Raw genomic sequence first — 21391 nt, forward strand, 5'->3', positions numbered from 1 at the left:
GTCTACAACTGAAAGGCAAAGAGAACAAAGGCTTAAAGATATAGAAAAAATCCTGAAAGAAGCCAAAGGAAAATAACTTCACTTATAGAGGAAGAAAGATAAGAATTACATCCTAGATCTCTTCAGAAACCATGCAATCAAGAAGACAGTGAGTATACTATTTATCCAAAGAAAACAAAACTACTAATTCAAAAAGATATATGCACCCCTACATTTCTTGAAGGATTATTTACAATAACCAAAATATGGAATCAACCGAAATGTTCATCCCATAGATGAAGGGATAAAAAGATCTCTCTCTCTCTCTCTCTCTCTCTCTCTCTCTCTCTCTCACACACACACACACACACACACACACACACACACACACACTGTGGAATATTAGTCAGAACAATGGATGAGATCTTGCCATTTGCAACAACGTGGATAGATAGGCTAGAGGGCATTATGCTAAGTGAAATAAGTCAGAGAAAGATAAATGCCATATTAAAAAAAGAAATCTAAATCTGAAAAGTCTAAAATCAAAAGTCTAAATCCAAAAAGCAAAACAAATGAATAAGCAAACAAAAAGCAGAAACAGACCCATAAATATAGAAAACAAACGGATGGTTGCCAGGGTTGCGGGGAGGGCATGGGGTGATGGATAAAATGGGTGAAGGGGAGTGGAAGATACAGGCTTCCAATTATGGAATGAAGAGGTCATGGGAATGAAAGGCACAGCATAGGGGAGTATAGCTAATGATATTGTAATAGTGTTGTATGGCGACATATAGTAGCTACACTTGTGGTGAGTGTGGCATAACAAACAGAGATGTTGAATAACTACATTGTACATCTGAAGCTAATGTAACATTGTGTGTCAGCTATACTCAAATAAAAAATTCTTTAATTAAAAAAAAAGAGTAAAATATTTAAGGCATTGAGAGAACCACTGACTTGAATTCTGTACTCTGCAAAATTATCCTTTAAAAATGAAAGAGAAATAATGCTTCCTCAGACCAACAAAAATTGAAGGAATTTTTTTGCCAGGAGATCTGTCTTGCAAGAATTGGTAAAAGAAGTTCTTCAGAGAGAAGAAAACTAATAAAGGCCAGAAACTTGGATCTACATAAAATAAGAAAGAGCTTTGAAGAAGGAATAAGTGAAGGTAAAATAAAAACATATTTTTCTTCTTCTTTTTTTTTTTAATTAAAAAAAATTTTAGAGAGAGAGAGAGAGAGAGAGCACGTGTGTGTGCATGCAAGCTGGGGAGAGAAGCAGAGGGAAAGAAAAAGAGAATCCCAAGCAGGCTCCATGTTCAGTGTGGAGCCCAACAAGGAGCTTGATCACATGACCCTGGGATCATGACCTGAGCTGAAATCAAGAATCAGATGCTCAAACTGACTGCGCCACCCAGGTGCCCCCATATTTTTCTTATCTAACAGATAACAGTGTGCTCAAAATAATCATACCAATGATGTATTTTATTGTGTATACATATGTAAATATCATATGCTTATATGTAAGTAGAATGAATGACAGCAATGATACAAAGGACTGGAGGGAGAAATTAGGGTGATTTGTTATAATACAGTACTCACACTATCCAGGAAGTGGTATAGTGTTATTTGAAAGTGGACTCAGATTAACTATACATGTGTAGTGCAAACTCTAGGGCAATCACTAAAAGTTTAAAAAGAAGTATCATCAATATGCTAAAAATAAGAGAAAGTGGAATCACATAAAACCTTCAATTAAAACCACAAAAAGCAAAAAAAGAGTGGCAGACAAAAACAGAAACAAAGAACAAAGACAAGAAATAGAAAACTAATAAATACGGTAAATATTAATCCAACTATATCATAATCAGTTTGAATGTCAATGGTCTAAATATATCAGTTAGAAGACAGAGACTGTCAGAATGGATCAAAAAACAACCCAAACTATATGCCATCTACAAGAAACCCACTTTAAATATAAAGACACCTATAGAGTAAAAGTAAATGGACAGAGAAAAATATGCCATGCTAACACTAATCAAAAGAAAGTAAGAATAGCTATATTAATTTTGGACACAGCAGACTGCAAAGCAAGGAAAGTTATCAGGGGCGAAGAAAGGCATAACATAACGATAAAAGAGTCAATTCTCCACGAACACATAACAATCCTTAACGTACATGTGCCTGACAACAGAGCATCAAACTACATGAGGGAAAAACTAACAGAATTACAAAGAGAAATAGAGGAATCCACTACCATAGTTGGAGACTTTAATACCTCTCTATCGGGAAGGGCAGATCCAGTAGGCAGAAAATCAGTAAGCGCATAACTGTACAACTCCATCAGTCAACTGGATATAATTGATATTTATAGAACACTTCATCCACCAATGGCAGATTACACATTCTTCTCAAGTTCACATTGAGCATTTACCAAGAGAGACCACATTCTGAGGCAAAAAACACACCTTAACAAATTTAAAAGAATAGAAATCACACAATGTCTTTTCTCAGATCACAGTCGAATTAAACTAGAAATCAATAACAGAATGATAGCTGGAAAATCCCCAAATATTTGGAAATTAATAAGCAAACTTCTAATAACACAGGGATCAAAAAAGAAATCTCAAGAGAAGTTTTTTAAATATTTTGAACTAAATGAAAATGAAAACACAATTTATCAAAATTTGTCAGGGCGCCTGGGTGGCGCAGTCGCTTAAGCGTCCGACTTCAGCCAGGTCACGATCTCGCGGTCCGTGAGTTCGAGCCCCGCGTCAGGCTCTGGGCTGATGGCTCAGAGCCTGGAGCCTGTTTCCGATTCTGTGTCTCCTTCTCTCTCTGCCCCTCCCCCGTTCGTGCTCTGTCTCTCTCTGTCCCAAAAATAAATAAAAAATGTTGAAAAAAAAATTTGTGGAATGCAGAAAAAGGAAAAAAGAAAAAAATGTGGAATGCTGTGTAAGTGAATGCTTAAAGTGAAATTTATATCATTGAATGCATACTTAGAGAAGAAAGATCTAATATCAATAATCTAAGTTTCCTCCAAAAGAAACTAGAAAGAGAGCTAATTAAATCCAAAGTAAACAGAAGAAAAGAAGTAATAAGAATCAGATTAGAGATCAATGAAATTGAAAATAGGAAATCAATATAGAAAATCAGTGAAACCAAAAGCTGGTTCTTTGAAAAGATCTATAAAATCAATAAGCCTCTAGTTGGGCTAGCTAAGCAAAAAAGGAAAACACAAATTACTAATATCAGAAACAAAAGAGAAGAAATCACTACAAATCCTATGGACATTAAAAGGATAATAAAGGAATTCTATGAACAACTCTATGCCCACAAATTTAAAACTTATATGAAATGGGCCAATTTTTTGATAGACAAAATCTGCCAACATTTACACGAGCAGAATCAGACTATCTGAATAGGCCTCTATTAAAGAAATTGAATTAATAAGGAGTAACCTTCCAGTGTGGAGCCTGCTTGGGATTCTCTCTCTCCTTCTCTCTCTGCCCCTCTCCTATGTGCTATAAACAAATAGTTAAAAAATAAAAATAATTAGTAACCTTCCAAAAAACACCAGGCCCAGAAGAGTTTACCAATTAATTCCACCAATCATTTATGTAAGAAATTATACCAATTCCTGACAATCTCTTTCAGGGGATAGAAGCAGTAGAAATATTTAAGTATAAGTCTAACAAAATATGTATAAGATCCACATGAGGAAAATCACAAAACTCTCATGAACAAAATAAAAGAAAAACTAAATAAATGGAAAGACAGTCCACCTTTATGGTTAGGGAAGACTCAACACCAAGATGTCAGTTCTTCCTAATTTGATATATAGATTCAGCACAATCCCAATCCAAATTCCAGCACATTGCTTTATGGATGTCAACAAACTTATTCTGAAGTTTATATGGAAAGACAAAAGACCCAGACCAGCCACTGCAATATCGAAGGAGAAAAACACAGCTGAAGACTGACAGTATCCAACTTCAAGACTTACTATAAAGCTATTGTCATCAAGACAGTTTGTTATTGGCAAAAGTATAGACAGATCAATGGAACAAAATAGAGAGCCTAGAAATACACCCACATATAAATAGAGTCAACTGATTTTTGACAAAGGAGCAAAGGACAGCATTGGAGGAAAACAGAATTTTTCAATGAATGGTGCTGAACATCCACATACAAAAAAAAAAAAAAAAAAGAATCTGGACAGACCTTATATCTCTCACAAGAACTAAAATTCAAAATGGAGGATAGACCTAAATGTAAAACACAAAACTATAAAACTCCTAGAAGATAACATAGGAGAATATCTAGATGACCTTGGATTTAACAGCGACTTTTTAGATAACACCAGAGGCACAATCCATGAAAGTAACAACTGATAGGCTGGACTTCATTCAAATTAAAAACTTCTGTTCTGTGAAAGAAAATATCAAGAGGATGAAAAGACAAGATACAGACTAGGGAGAAAAAAAAGCATTTGCAAAAGACACATCTGGTAAAGGACTGTTATCCAAAATATACAAGGAACTCTTAAAATTCAACAATTAAAAAACCAACAGCCAGCTTTAAAAATGAGCCAAAGGACTGAACAGACACTTGCCAAAGGAGATATACAGATGGGAAATAAGCATATGAAAAGATGCCCCACATCATATGTCATCAGAGAAATAGAACTTAAAACAATGATGAGACACCACCATGCACCTATTAGAATGACCAAAATCTGGAACGCCAGATGCTGGCAAGGATGAGGGGCAAGAGGAACTCTCATCATTGCTGGGAGGGATGCATAATGGGATGGTACAGTCACTTTGAAAGACAGTTGGAAGTTTCTTACAAAACTGAGCATACTCTTGCCATACGATCCCCAAAGTAATTGAATGTTCCCACATAAACCTGCATGTGGATGTTTATAGCAATTGTATATGTAATTGTCAAAACCTGGAAGCAACCAAGAGGTCCTTCAGTAGCTGAATACATAAATAAACTGTGGTACATCCAGACAATGGCATATTAGTTAAAGTTAAAAAGAAATGAGTTATCATGCCATGAAAAGACATGGAGGAAACAAATGCGTATGACTAAGTGAAAGAAGTGAATCTAAAAAGACCACATACTTTATCATTCAAACTGTATGGCAATCTGGAAAGGGCAAAACTGTGGAGACAGTAACAAGATCAGTGGTTGCCAGCAGTTTGGGGTGGCAGGAGGGGGAGGTCAATTGAGGAGACAGAGGATTTTTAGGGCAGTGAAAATATTCCCTATGATATCATGATCATGGATACATGTCATTATACATTTGTCCACAGCCACAGAATGTACAACACCAAGAGTGAACTGTAACGTAAACTATGAACTTTGGGCGATTACAACGTGTCAATGTGGGTTCGTCAATTGTAACAACTGTACCATTCTGGTGGGGAATGCTGATAATGGCGGATGCTGTGCATGTGTGGGGGCAGGGGTATATGGGAAATCTCTGTACCTTCCCCTCAGTTTTGCTGTGAACTTAAAACTGCTCTAAAAAATAAAGTCAATAACAAAAGGGAAATAATCGCATAGTATACACAGTACGATCTCATTTGAATTTTGTTAAAATATATTTATCATAGTGAGAAAAAGTCTGAGAGACTTCATATATGAATAGTAGTTATCCCAATGGTAGAATTACATGTGATTTCAATTTTCATCCTTTTACTTTCTGTGATCTCTATTATCTAAATTTTCTTCCTGGAACAAATAACATTTCTATAATTAAAAATATTAAAAGGTTTTAAGAACAGCTTCATGGATGAGACAGCATTTTAAATAGATTTGAAAGGTAGGTGAGGGGCACCTGGGTGGCTCAGTGAGTTAAGTGTCTAACTTCGACTTAGGTCATGATCTCATGGTTCATGGGTTCAAGCCCTGTGTCAGGCTCTGTGCTGACAGCTCAGAGCCTGGAGCCTGCTTCGGATTCTGTGTCTACCTTTCTCTCTGCCCCTCCCCTGCTCACTCGCTCGCTCTCTCTCTCAAAAATAAATAAAACATTAAAAAAAAAAAAAAAGAAAGAAAACTAGGTGAAATTTTTGTTTGCTCAGAAACAGAGAAAATATTAGTGATAAAAGGAATTGTGGCTGAAACTCTTTGGGGTGAGAAATTTTAGGCAAGTTGGAAGTAAAACTGTCTAGTTAAGTTAGAGAACCGAATACCTGTAGGGAAGCGGTAGAAAATAGGGAGGTTGGAAAACTGAATTGAGACCTTGCACATCAGCTGAGATGTTTATACTTAACACAGTAGGTAGCTCAGGAGAGAAACAATAAAGACAGAGGCAGGCAACAGCACTTCTTTCATTTAGTCAGAAAATTCTTATCCAGAATATTCTTGAGCACTTAGTTTAGCCAACTGTTGGTATTATATTTGATATGTCTCCAAAAAGGAATCAAAATAATAATAATAATAAATAATAATAAATAAAAACAGGGTGTTTCAAAGATTGAGAAGTCAACCTAAAGAAAATACAATGTCATAAGGCAAATGTAATAGAAAGTATTAGAGAATCATTGCTATATAAAACACTTTCAAAGACATCAATACTCACCACCCAAATGATTTCCCAAAAATTTACTCAAAAAGCTTGTGGTACTTTAAGTACTTATGCCCAGGGATGGACATGGGAACTCCAAGATTTCTACCAATGTCGTGAAGCAGGTGGACTATTTGAAATTCACACCAATTATATTTATGACTATCACTGTAGAAAGATCGATCCTAAGGACATTGCAGTGGTGTCTGGACAGCAGATTCATACTGCTGTGTTCTACACACTTCCATAATCCAATCCAGAATATGGATTCAGTTTAATGTTTTCTGGAGTAAATGGTTGACCAATTGGAGATTCCCCACTAATTACTAAGAAAGCAAAAGATCAAAAAAATATACCAAATGGTCCATACCATAATATTCCATTCTAGGTATTTTAATATTGGTCTAAAACATTTCATATCAATCCAACTTAATAACTATTTAAAAAACAGCTCCCATCTGGGAAGCAGCTGGCCAGGCACTCTTCTAGGCCCTTACAGGCCTTTTTGTCTTTAATCCCAATGGTTTTTCTCAGAAGGGATTATCATCCCCATTTGACGGAAAAATAACACATGGCTCAGAGGGCTTAATTTACCCTCTGAGGTGAATAAGAGGGCTTATACACACAACTAACAGGAGATTAAGCTAACGCTAGGGTCTTTTTGGATGAGAGCTAGCGACCCTTCCCCTGGACAACATGGCCCAGTACTTGCCACCTGCCCCCAGAGCACCATTCTGAAAATGTCATCATTTTTCTGGGCCAATGAAATGTGTTCCTGGGCCAATACTATGACCAGAGCAACTGACAGAAACCTCAGGACTCATTTCAGACAGATAACTGGATTTCTCTAGTTTATCAGAATAATAATGCGGTGGCAAACAGCAAAACCAATAAAAATTTCTAAGGAAAGAGCTGTGCCAAATATTTTTGTGGCCAGCCTCAATGCCTCCATTGCCAACAAAACTGTTTTTAAATTGGGTAGAATAATAACTATGTCTTTCATTGGGTTGGGGATCAGGTTAACAGATTGCTTTCATAAAACCAGAAACAAGAAATTTAAGTCTATGAATATAATGCCTTATACATTTTAAATATCTGAAATTCCCTTTAAAAATCTCAAGAATTAAATTGCAATTTAAGATATCTATAAATAGCATGGAATTGAGCAAAATGCTACTGATTTAAGCCAAATGAGAAAATGAGCAAGAGGCCCTTTTGCTATCTTTATAGAACAAAATTCTTTAGGGACTAAAGGCAGTGTTCTAAGAATAGGAAGAACATTTTCTCCCTGAATATCCCCACCATTCCCTAACTTCACTACACTTTCATCCTACATCTGCAGGCAGCTTTCTTTTTTTCTCCCCCAAAGAAAAGGCAGAAACATATCTGGTGGAAATATCTCAACATCTCTGGATATTAGATGAGATACAGAATAAGAAACACTACTGGAAAATACTTTCCATACTCTCGCCAGAGATCAATAGACGCAACCAAGGAAAAGCTAGCAATCTATTAAACTCTTTTGCTGCCCTCCTATGCCATTCCTGCAGAACAGAGGGGAGCTGAATATCAGGAAACAAACAAAGGAAAGGGGTCTAACCACCAAGGGTCTGAATGGCTCATTCACCCACCCACCAAACATTCATCAAGTCCCCACTATGGACTAGGCATCAGGAATACAAAAATAAATGGCATATTAGATGGATTTCTCTATTAAATACTCCCATAGCACATCATACTTCTTTGTAGCACTCTTTACAGGATCACATTTCTGTTTTTCAGTTATGTTAAATCTTTTTTTTTTTTTTTTTTTGAGGGCGAGAGAACACCAGAGAGAGAGAGAGAGAGAGAGAGACCGTGCATGAGGGGGGCAGAGAGAGACAGAGACAGAGACAGAATCCCAAGCAGGGTCCATGCCATCAGCCAAGAGCCCAATGTGGGGCTCGAACTCATGAACCGCAAGATCATGACCCAAGCTGAGATCAAGAGTCGGACACTTAACCAACTAAGCTACCCAGGCGCCCTGCTACATGCTAAATCTGAAGAGACTTGTTTATGGGAATGTTAAATGGTACAGCTACTATGAAAAACTGTATGTCAGGTTCTCAACAAAATTAAAAATAGATTCCCATAGGATGCAGCAACTTCATTTCTGGGTATATATCCAAAACAACAGAAAGAAGGGTCTTGAAAAGATATTTGCAAACCCATACTCATAGAAGCGTTACTCACAATAGGCAAAAGGTAGAAACAACCCAATGGTCCACTGACACATGCAAGGGAATATTATTCAGACTTAAAAAGCACGGAAAACCTGAAACATGCAACAACATGGATGAACCTTGAGGACATTATGCTGAGTGCAACAGGCCAGTCATAAAAGCCATATACTGTATGATTTCACTTATATGAGGTACCTAGAAGCATCAAATCCATTGAAACAGAAAATAAAGTGGTGGTTGCCAAGGGCTGCAGGAGGGAGGGAATTAGTGTTTAGTGGGAATAGACTTTCAGTTTTGCAAGATGAAAATGTTCTAGAGATTGGATGCACAACAATGTGAATATGCTGATGGTTCCTGCTTTACAGTGGTTTCACTCAGGACTTTTCGAGTTTACCATGGTGCAAAAGCGATACGCGTTCAGTAGAAACCATACTTCGTGTTTTAATTTTGATCTTTTCCCTGGCTAGCAATATGTAGTATGACCCTTTCTCCAGCACGCAGTCAGCCATGCGATCACAAGGGTCAACAACCCATACACTTACAACCATTCTGTATCTATACAACGATTCTGTTTTTCACTTTCTGCATTCAATAAATTACGTGCGATATTCAGCACTTTATTATAAAATGGGTTTTGTGTTAGGTGATTTTGCATTAACTGTAGGTTAATGTAAGTGTTCTGAGCACACTTAAGGTAGGCTAGGCTAAGCTATGATGTTTAGTAGGTGTGTTAAATGCGAGTTCAACTTATGACAGTTTCAGTTTACAAAGAGTTTATCAGGACATAACCCCATCTCAAGTCGAGGAAAATCTGTACTTACTATCCACTTGAAAACGGTTCAGATGGTAAATTTTATGGTATGTGTACTTTACCACATTTTAAAATTTTTTCTAATTTCATAGTTTTTCCCGTGTAGTTTCATTATTTAAGCACCATACTTGCATATGGAAGATGCTTAATAAGTCTTTATTGAATGGACAGATGACAAGGGAGGAATGGATGGACAGATGAATGGACTGGACAGACAGATGGGAATATGAACGGAGGTGCAACATCAACCAATAATTAGTACGCCATGTGAACATAGAGAAATGGACCCTGTGACTATGAAGAAGGGAAGAATTGTGGTTATGGTTGATTTTGATATAATATTTGCCATATAGAACTACTTTGTGTTATCTACCAAAGGCACAAAAAAAATTACCAGAAATTTAATTCTTTCTAGTTGAATAATTCTATTTTTTTCTCTTATTTCTCTTCACTACAGTATAATCTGTTGTCTGGCCTAGATGAAATTAAAAGAGAAAGATCCATTTCCTGTCACCTTTGCTCCTTCTAGCACCTCTTTTAATCCAAAAGGGTAATGTGAAATAAAGCTTACGCTCAACACCACAGAAGACGAGAGCAGATGATAAGTTGCTTGCCCATAAGTTATTAATCAGCTATCCTCCAGGGCTTAGTGTTATAAAGCGGTGTCGTGTAATAAACAGCAGGCAAAAAGGATAATCTCCATTTTCTGACTCTGGAGTGCAGGCATGTGCTATAAAACTAAATTGACATCTGTTAGCAGGCTCGTCACATGGATGGTTTTTTCCTGCAGAATCTGGAATAAATTAAAGCTTAAAATAAAACTTGGAACAGAGAGGCCGCTTTACATAATTCCTTCTAATGGTGTGCTGATTTTAAAGAGGAGTTCTCATAAGAAATGTTTCATTATCATTTTAATTGCAAAACTGTTGAATGCCACTCCATGCTGGGAAATTAGTGTTTTTATAAGGTCCTTATGTTTTTAACTAAAAAGCGGCAAGTGAAACCTTCCTTTCCTTATATTTTCACTGGCTGGAAAAGAAATCAAGTTTTACCTCCACATAAAACTATGCCCACTTTCCGGCCAAGCACCTGGAGCCTGTTTTCATGGGGGGTTGGTTATGCACGGGCACTTCAGAGAACCGGCATGGCTGAGCTCCCCAGGCAGAAATGGCTGGCCGGGATGTGACCTCACAGGGTTTGCTCAAGAATACACATCCTCAGGGGCGCCTGGGCGCCTGGGTGACTCGGTCGGTTAAGCGGCCGACTTCGGCTCAGGTCATGATCTCACGGTCCGTGAGTTCGAGCCCCGCGTCGGGCTCTGTGCTGACCGCTCAGAGCCTGGAGCCTCTTTGGGATTCTGTGTCTCCCTCTCTCTCTGACCCTCCCCCGTTCATGCTCTCGTCTCAAAAATAAATAAACGTTAAAAAAAAAAACTTAAAGAATATACACCCTCAGAGGATTCACTAATATGATAACAAGTTCTGGGGCCTCTTACTGTCAAAAAGCATTAAGCACTTTTTAACACATATAAAATAAATGGCAGAGTGTCATGACCCGGCGAAACCGAGCTGTGCAACGCTAAACATAACATTCTTCTATCGAACCACAATCTCCTTTACAGAAGGGAGTCACACAGAGGGAAACCTTTGTGGACACCTGAAGCTAAGAACCCCTCCGCTTCCTCAGGATCCATTTGGTTCTCCTTCCCAAAACTCTGTCAAAATGGCAGAATTCTCAAGTACGCCCACCCTGGGACACAGCAGTGAAGAAAAACAAATGCCATTCACTGGAGCCTAATGTCCTCTGTGTGTGAAATCATCCCCTTTATGTAATAATACTGGACCCCTTTGAAAATCTCAAAGAAGCGACAATCAGTCAAAATGCTCTGTTTTATGTAAAATCACAATTCTAGGCTCATGAAAATACTCCATTCATTTCTCTCACCAACATGAGTTTATTTGCCTGCACAACCTTCTTAAATGGCAGGGGTCATATCACACACCTTATAATAGGGAAAACTGAGGCACAAAGAAGAAAGGAACTTGGTGGAGAGACAGAGAAGGAGGACACAGAACCTTACTCAACCTCCTGCTTCTTTTTTTTGAATATAATTTATTGTCAAATTGGCTTCCATACAATACCCAGGGCTCATCCCAACAAGTGCTCTCCTTAGTGCCCATCACCCACGTTCCCCTCCCTCCCACCCCCTATCAACCCTCAGTTTGTTCTCTGTATTTAAGAGTCTCTTATGGTTTGCCTCCTTCCCTCTCTGTAACTTTTTCCCCCCCTTCCCTCCCCCATGGTCTTCTGTTAAGTTTCTCAAGATCCACATATGAGTGAAAATACAGGATACCTGTCTTTCTCTGACTTATTTCACTTAGCATAATACCTTCCAGTTCCATCCACGTTGCTGCAAATGGCAAGATTTCATTCTTTCTCATTGCCAAGTAGTATTCCATTGTATATAAAAACCATATCTTCTTTATCCATCCATCAGTTGATGGACATTTAGGCTCTTTCCATAATTTGGCTGTTGTTGAAAGCGCTGCTATAAACATTGGGGTACAAGTGCCCCTATGTATCAGCACTCCTGTATCCCTTGGGTAAATTCCTAGCAGTGCTACTGCTGGGTCATAGGGTAGATCTATTTTTAATTTTTTGAGGAATCTCCACAGTGTTTTCCAGAGCGGCTGCACCTGTTTGCATTCCCACCAACAGTGCAAGAGGGTTCCCATTTCTTCACCTCCTCGCCAGCATCTATAGTTTCCTGATTTGTTTATTTTAGCCACTCTGACTGGTGTGAGGTGGTATCTCAGTGTGGCTTTGATTTGTATTTCCCTGATGATAAATGACATTGAGCATCGTTTCATGTGTCTGTTGGCCATCTGGATGTCTTCTTTGGAAAAGTATTTATGTCTTCTGCCCATTTCTTCACGGGGTTATTTGTTTTTCAGGTGTGGAGTTGGGTGACTTCTTTATAGATTTTGGATACTAGTCATTTTATTTAAATTTTTTTTCAACGTTTATTTATTTTTGGGATAGAGAGAGACAGAGCATGAATGGGGGAGGGGCAGAGAGAGAGGGAGACACAGAATCGGAAACAGGCTCCAGGCTCTGAGCCATCAGCCCAGAGCCCGACGCGGGGCTCGAACTCACGGACCGCGAGATCGTGACCTGGCTGAAGTCGGACGCTTAACCGACTGCGCCACCCAGGCGCCCCAGGATACTAGTCATTTTATATGCAGCAGGGGAAGGGGGATCTGCAAATGGAAGACTCAGCCACTGAAGTCCTCTCTACACATTGACACTCCTCACAGGGTGATCTTCATATTACCTGGGTCAGAGTTAGGTGGGGGTTGGTTAAAAATGCAGGTTCTCGAACACTGCTTGGAAATAAAAGGAATAAAAATATTGACATCCACAACATGGATGAATCTCAAAAGGCCAGACAAGACAAGGAAACTCTGCAAAGACCCCGGCAGTCAAGTAACCCACTGAACTCCATGTGATCCTGCATCTCTCCTACTCAGGAGTAGCTTCCTTAGGAGAAGCTTCCTTAGAAGCAGAGCTGGAGCTAGAATTCTAGACCAGCCCTATCCAACAGAACTATGATGCAAGCCATGTCGGTAAACCACAGTTTTAAGAACTAAACCAGGTGTAGCATTAACTTTAATAAACCACCTGATTTAAACCCCCCCCCCCCCCCGGTCAAAAATGCAGGTTCTCTGGCTCCATGCCATACCAGCTGAGAATCTCTAAGGTTGGCTCTGGGTTCGACAGTTTAATCAAGGTCCCTGGGTGATCAGATTATTTGCTTGTGCTGTTATTTTTGGTTTGTTTTCCAGTATTCCCAATTCTAACACTGAGATCTGAGAACCACTCAGTTGTACAGGTGGCAGTGGGTCTCTGGATTCCAGAGCACGATTCACATGCAACCTTGCCAGTCATGGCTTCTGCCCAAGGAAAACACATCAAAGAAAAAACAAACCAGGGATAAATCCACATGTACCTAGCTCATTCTTCAAAACAGGCTTTATAATCTATATGCTAGCTAAATACGGAATGGTTTGAAAATCACTAAGGGCCCGGGAAATTTGCCTCACAGCAAATCTCACCATTATAGATGAGTGAAAAGGGTAAAAAGCCGACACTCATTTCCTGCATATCGAGTGCCGAAGTTCTCAACCCACGTGCTCACGATGGCTCATCCTTTGGGACCACTACAGGTTGATGGAGACAGAAAGATGTGTCTGCATTACAAATTGCAATTCAGGAATGTAACTGACTCATTACTCCTAAATTGCTACTGGCTTATTTCACAGACACATAGCCTTGTCATGATTAAATAGCAATTCTGCAAGACGAAGTTGCCTTCGAATACACAGAAAGATACACACCTCTCTTTGAAAAAGGAGTATCAACGCGTCTAAACAGAAGATTGCACCAGGCCCTAAAAGAATCACCTGGACTTCTACCTTTACCATAGTATATCTTGTTTCCGTGGCGTTTCCCACCCAAATGTTCTTCTGAAACATCGGTGGCTAAGGCCTCTGGATGCTCTAACTGCTGCTTATTAATTCTGCAGTAGGCTGTGTGAAAAGACAAAGCATTCAAACTTTGATACTCTGCATCTTATTTAGGAAGGTACTAGGTAGAAAGTCAGATCAAGTATCATAGATTTCCTGAGCACTTCACTAGATGGTTGGAATGGGATCCCACAGGAGTCCCACTCTTTTTTTTTTTTTTTCAACTTTTTTTATTTTATTTTTGGGACAGAGACAGAGCATGAACGGGGGAGGGGCAGAGAGAGAGAGAGGGAGACACAGAATCAGAAACAGGCTCCAGGCTCTGAGCCATCAGCCATCAGCCCAGAGCCTGACGCGGGGCTCGAACTCACGGACCGCGAGATGGTGACCTGGTTGAAGTCTGACGCTTAACCGACTGCGCCACCCAGGCGCCCCTCCCACTCTTAAGCCATATACTGCTTAGTGAGGAACACACATCTGAGATGCAGGGGTCCAGCTGGAGGCTTAACCATTAGTCATTTAGAACTCGGGCCTGTCTGGGCCTTGAACTGGTGTGGGAGACCACTAGGAGACTTTTATTTTTAATGTTTATTTTGAGAGAGAGAGAGGGAATGGGGGAGGGGCAGAGAGCAAGAGAGAGGGAATCCCGAGCGCAGAGCCTGACGAAGGGCTCCATCCCAGGAGCTCCAAGATCGTGACCTGCGCCAAAATCAAGAGTTGGACGCTCACCAGACTGAGCCACCTGGGCACCCGATGAGACATTTTTACAGAAGAGCTTCCCTCCTGCAAAAAACAAATTTGTTCCAAGAAAACAGCAAGTCCAATACAGAAATGTGGTGCACAGGCTGGCACGGGAACGGGAAAATGATCTGGAGCACAGCACAGCATCTGTGCCTCATGCCACCCTTGGCAGAGACTCGGGCTGAGAGTGGAGGGCATCAGAACACAAAGTGGCCCAGGGCTGGGCTTCCGGGGGGGGGGGGGGAATCAACCGCTAGTAAATATCCTCTGCCAACAGGCCTTGCTAGTCACTGTATGGTCCCCAACCAGCAGCCTCAGCAGGGCCAGGTAGCTTGCTAGGAATGCAGAATCTTGGGTCCCACCCCAGAATTCGGAATTAACATCTGCATTTTAGTTAGATCCCCAGATGATTCACATACACAGTAAATATGAGCGAGAATGGCATGGAATAGGATTTGGGTCAGTACAAGTAAGTACTTCAAACTCTTGTGTTTGTTAGGTATTTTTAGTATGCTTCAGAAAACATAACTAAGCCAGTTTACTCGTGAGTTCCACGGATATTATTTCTCCAGATAATTCTAAGAAAGGTGACGCGCCTTCTTCCTTCTTCCCTAAAGGGAAGATGCACCCCTCCCCCACGCCAAACACAAACCAAAAAGAGAAAATTATGAGAGAGAGAGAGAGAGAGAGAGAGAGAGAGAGAGAGAGAGAGAACACGACATAAACTAAAACTGTATCGAAAAAGACAGGAATGTGGAATGACATTTCACATAAATAGTTATCAAAAAACAAAACAAAACAAAAAAACTGGCACGGCAGAACTAATAGCAGACAAAATAGAATTTCAGGTAAAGAAAATTTCTGGGAATGAAAAGTGACATAATATACACGTGGAGCCGAATCTTCTTCCTGAATCTATCCTTTTCCATTGCCAGCAGCAAAGCAGGAGTATTATTCCCAAGACGCATTCCACTCTAGGCCAGTATCAACATCTTGTTTATATTTGCCGATTCGATAAGCAAAAGAAAAGGGAATCTTTCTGTAGTTCAATTTCAAAGTCCGGGTTCGCCCCAGCACAGCGGGGATCACACAACAGAGCTGACTTCTCACGATCCCTGGGGAGCCGGAGGGGTAGGGGGTGGAGGGCCGGGAAGCAGGCCCCGCCCCCTCCAGTGAGGGTACCTGCGGCCACTCAGCCCAAGACAGCGGCCCCACCCACCAGGGGAGGACCCGCGCCCGCACCCGCACTGAGCAGGCATCGGTCCCTCCGACCCGCAGCCCAAGGCCCCATGCTCCACTTCTGCTCTGTATTAATTCTCAGCAGCTTATTTAATTTATCTACAGTACAGTGTTTTCTTTCTACACAATCGCCAGCAAAGCTGTTCAGCGCCCCAGGGCAGCAGACAGAAACAGTTCTCTACCACCACGTCTGAAGAACCAATTGCCCTTCAGTGTCACCCAGAGCTTTCATTAAAAACTCTTGAGTGGAATTAGGTGCAGTTAGCAACTTCCAGGGAAATCTGACATATTTTCCCTGAAAACAAAGAAAGAAAACAGAAATGTTTTCTATAGAGTTTTGTAAAAACTTACTGAAGTTGTTTTTAAAAATCCTTTGAATTTAAATCATCATTTTTCAATCATACTGTCTTCTCTGATGTACTTCTCAAAAACAATCCATCCAAGGGGGCGCCTGGGTGGCGCAGTCGGTTAAGTGTCCGACTTCAGCCAGGTCACCATCTCGCGGTCCGTGAGTTCGAGCCCCGCGTCGGGCTCTGGGCTGATGGCTCAGAGCCTGGAGCCTGTTTCCGATTCTGTGTCTCCCTCTCTCTCTCTGTCCCTCCCCCGTTCATGCTCTGTCTCTCTCTGTCCCAAAAATAAATAAAAACGTTGAAAAAAAATTAAAAAAAAACAAAACAAAACAAAACAAAAACAATCCATCCAGGTAGTGTCATTGCGATTACACTCGCAATCAAAATGAGCACCAGACCATCGCCAAAAATCACCACCGCGAGAACCGGCGCCTCAAATGTAAATTACTGAGCTTCCAGAGTCAAAGTCTAAGGCAGTCCTGTTATTCATATTATCATCAGCATGGCTAAGACTGAAAGTAGTAACTTCTCTTTCATCAGCCTGGATCATTTAGGATGCTCTGTGTCATAGAGACTTTAGGGAAAAAGCACACAGTACGATTAATATGAGCAGAAATTTCAGATTCGATATTTCTAGTCCCATCCTGGAAAAATTCTTATGCATAGTTACAGCAACGAGTACATCAGCAAGGAGAAAACAGTTCATCGTTAATAATACTGGATCCAGGTGCTGTTATGGCTTATGGTTCACATGGTTTTGCTGCTGCTGCTGCTCTCACCTGATGCTTCAAAAGGGCTTTGATTTATAGTTTGAAATTAAAATTACCAAAGGGTTTTTAAAGCAGTGCAAAAGCCACATGCATCTTTCTGTCACCATGTCAGGGGATTGCCTTTCCTTTTTGCCTGAGGGGCTGGAGTCTAGGTATGGATAAAGAGAAGAGGAAAAATCACAGCTTAACACGGAGAACATCGCCAAACTATGTAAAATAGTTTAGCATCGTGAAGTGAAAACAAAACAACCCAAAACCCTCTGGTTTCTAAAATCACTTGCAGAAAAAAATGAGTGAAGAAGGCAAGGCTCATGCACATATTTTAGTGTGTGTGTGTGTGTGTGTGTGTGTGTGTGTGTGTGTGTTTTCTATTTGCTTTCCTGCCAGAGCCACATCCTATTGACCAGTGTCTGTACACATGCAGAAAAATGAAAACAGACTTTGCTTGCTGCAGGCCAGAAATGCAGTTTCCTTTTATCTGACACCGCATAGCTTTTAGAGGCATGTTTCTAATGGAAGCAATCAGTCACCAGTGGGTTTCATTTTTCTTGCTTTGTTTTAAAGCATTCAAATACACACACACACACACACACACACACACACACACACACACACACCTATGAAAGTGTATCAGTATCTTTTCAATTCCTCAATAAGGAATTTTTAAAGCAGCAAATATATACCTGGCAATTCTGAGCCAGATCACTTTTATGGGGTTTTTTTTCCCAATTTTTTTATTGTGGTAAAATACACAAAACATAACATAAAACTTACCATCTTAACCATTTTTAGTTTTAAAATGTTTTAAATAGTGGTGGCTGGGTGGCTCAGCCAGTTGAGAATCCGACTTCGGCTCAGGTCATGATCTCGCAGTGCATGAGTTTGAGCCCTGCGTCTGGCTCTGTGCTGACAGCTCAGAGCCTGGAGCCTGCTTCCGATTCTGTGTCTCCCTCTCTCCCCACCCCTCCCCAGCTCAGACTCTGTCTCTCTTGCTCTCTCAAAAATAAAAAAAATCAAAAATTTTTTAATGTTTTTAAATAAGTACTTATCAGAATATTTTTAATTTAATAACGCTTTAATGTTAATTTTTTAAAAAAATAAGTAGCCTTAGGAATATAAAAAATCCTTTGGAACATTTATCCTTTTTAGGTACCACTATATATATTTCCGCTGTCTTAGGAGCAGTGTAAAAGACTGTATGCTTCATCAGCAGCATAAAGGTTTGCCCACTGCAGCTCCTAGGCAGTTAAACAAACACAATGCGGGTGCATACCTGGGTATCTGAAAACACACTTTTCGTAGGAAACGTGGCTTAGATAAATTATATCCACATGTCATTTTTCAAAGCCCTATTTTATCCTCACATTTACCAAATCGTTTGCTACTATATTAGTGAAAAAAGCAGTCTCTATTCAGTCTTTAAAGAGTGAGGGTAGACAGGGCCAAGGTGTACAGAACATCATGGTAGAGCAACAAGAGTCCCAAATGAGCACAAAGAAGCTGTAGTTAGCTCTTTGAATATCTGAGAGCTGACACATTAGAGATTCAAGCCTGTAATTTTCAGCTGCCAAAAAACAGTTCTTTGAAGGTAACAGGTAGCAAAAAGAAAATGAAGTGCTGAACAATGCTCTCACATCAGTTTCTGTTTAGAGATTTTTACCCCCCCCCATCCTATATATGTTTCATTTAGGCTCCTAATTATTAAATGCTAGTGACCGTCCATGGCAGAGCAAAATACAAATCAACAGTTAATCACATGTCAAAAGAGCAGCAAATTCTTTGAAATCGTTCTTGAAGAAGCTCCAGCTGTCCAATTAAAGGGAAGTTGTGTGTGTGTGTGTGTGTGTGTGTGTGTGTGTGTGTGTGTTTTAAGAAGGAGGAGGAGGAAGTGGAGCAAGAGGGAGCGGAGAAGAAAAAGAACAACGCAGAGGAAAAGCCCTTTTGTTAAAGATCAAGGAGCCAACTCAAGTTTAAAATTAAGTTCCATGCACATTGGTTTTCAGAGGCACCCATTTTGGCATGTTCCAAATCACATGCCATCTCTGGCTGAGAACATGAAGGCAAAGTAGGCCGAGCCCAGGCAGGTTAGCAAACAAACGCAAGCCAAGCACACTCAGGAGACTTATCTAGTATTTGCCTACAGAATGCAATTGGCTCAGGTCTACACTAAAAAATTGCTTTCCAGGGACACAGTTCAAAGATTGAGTTTCCTCTTGCTATCCATTCACAATAAAATACTTGTAGGGATTTGACATACTTTTGACACAATTATATCAGTTGCAACACACATAATGTCCATTCAATTTTACAAAGTTCATTTTAATCAAAGGTATACATTTTTTTCTGGTCTTTAAGAGCCTAGAAACCCAAAATAGTTGTTAAAACAGTGAGAAACATGATACATGAGCAATCTCTTATCAAACAAAAACCTGGCTCTGATTACTTTTTGTATTTGAGGCCGACATAAGTAATTTGCTCTGTCTGAACACTTTAAATCAATTGCCAAATGAAAATGGGACTCTTGAACCTACGCCAGAAGTAGGTTTCTCAGCTCCTTGCCCAGTCTTGGCCAAAACCCTAGCACTACTCAACAGCGACTACAATCTACAAATCAACTTAAGATCTCTGTCCTTGCCAAAACTTCATGTCTGCAGAGCTGATGCTATAAATAATGGTGGGTGAACATCAGTAAAACTGAAACTAGATCCTCAACTATCCAATTCTTGGTTTGCATTTTTTAAAGTTTACGAGTTTGTTCACTTTACTTAATTACAAGATCAAATGAAAAAAATCTCACCTTGTGATGCCCAAATTCATTCAAAATGGTTCCCAGTTTCCTGGTGTTGCTGTGCAGTTTGGGGGCAGCAACAGCTGGATGGGGGTCCCGCCAGTCAATGGACAAGCGGTGATACCAAAGGCGCGGACTCTCCAGAATATGAGCTGATTTAACACTAGGATCAAAACGATGTACTTCACATCCATTGTTGGCCATGCTAACCTCAAATTGGGTATCATCATTCCCCAGCCTATAAAGAAAGAGCGTGGAAATCAATAACAACACAAATATAATGAAGCAAAAGTGCTAGATTGATAAAATGACAATTCTAAGGAAATTTTCTTATTCATATCAAGCTTTCTCCTGTTTTAGCACATGGCTAACTGTACACATTCAATAAATCTGCTTCCATCACAAAAAGCATTATAGCTAAAAGCTTCTGGATAAAAAGCAAGCAGAGAAATTATCTGCTAAATGCAGACCAGAGAATCACATGTTCAAACATGTAGAGACATAGCAAATTAATTTTTTTAAGATGTAAACCATAGTAGCAATGAAACAAGTCTATCCAGTAATCTTAAGAGCTTTTCTCAGAATACATCAAAAATAGAAGCGCCAGGATCGGTTCCCTTAGGGAGAGGTGCAGTGTACTAATGAGGTAATTTGTCTCCATTCTAATGGCCATGATGCATGCAGCCTGACTTAAAGACAATATCCGTTGTCTTAGAAGTGGAAATGCATTTTAAAATAGTACAGCTAAAGAAGAGGCAAATATGTGTGGTTCTACTGGATCTAGTACCCAAGAAGTAGAAGAGACACCTCACCTAAATTCACATCAACAGGAGGAAGAAATTATGAATTGTACTTAAGTATCCACTTTGTAGCACGTCATGTGAAACATTCATATACTTACACATTTTTAATTTACTCAGACATATTCCTTATTTGGTGGAGTAATATTCATCACTTTGATTAAAGCATCAGCTTGGATGAAAAACATGAGATTAAATGAAAGACGATTTTTTTTTTAATGGTGCTTATGGCTTCTTTGCTCAAAATACTATAATTAGATATGGTTTAAGATACCAAAATCTCAAAGGGTATCTATAAGACATTGGCCAAACCTGAACCCAGGGCAGAAATGCTTCATTCTCTTAGACTCCAGTATCGCAGACATTTCATACTTTGGACATGTACAAGCTCATTGGCTAACAATTATTTACCTGGTATTAGGCAATGAAAATAAGCCTTCAGTACAGAGATCCTCCCTCCACCTAGACATTCTTACTACTCTTATTTGCCTTGTTCTTTCCCTTCACTCCTACTACATTGCTTTTGCCCTCACTGGACGCATGGCATGTCAACCCTCTGCTATCCCTCAGCTACAATTCTGTCTCC

At 39.9% G+C, this 21391-nt stretch overlaps 1 protein-coding gene across 1 annotated transcript in view; it reads right to left on the minus strand.

The window, feature by feature from the left end:
- The window catches only part of METTL24 (methyltransferase like 24), a 105469-nt gene that overhangs the window by 35209 nt on the left and 48869 nt on the right, over nt 1–21391 (minus strand). Inside the window, exon 5 of the mRNA XM_040474618.1 lies at nt 20015–20243. Coding sequence (XP_040330552.1) covers nt 20015–20243 — 229 coding nt within the window. The remainder of the gene's footprint in view (nt 1–20014; nt 20244–21391) is intronic.

This window comes from Herpailurus yagouaroundi, unplaced genomic scaffold (assembly GCF_014898765.1).
Source record: "Herpailurus yagouaroundi ecotype Mexico unplaced genomic scaffold, PumYag 139, whole genome shotgun sequence".
NCBI classification, from domain to species: Eukaryota; Metazoa; Chordata; class Mammalia; order Carnivora; family Felidae; genus Herpailurus; species Herpailurus yagouaroundi.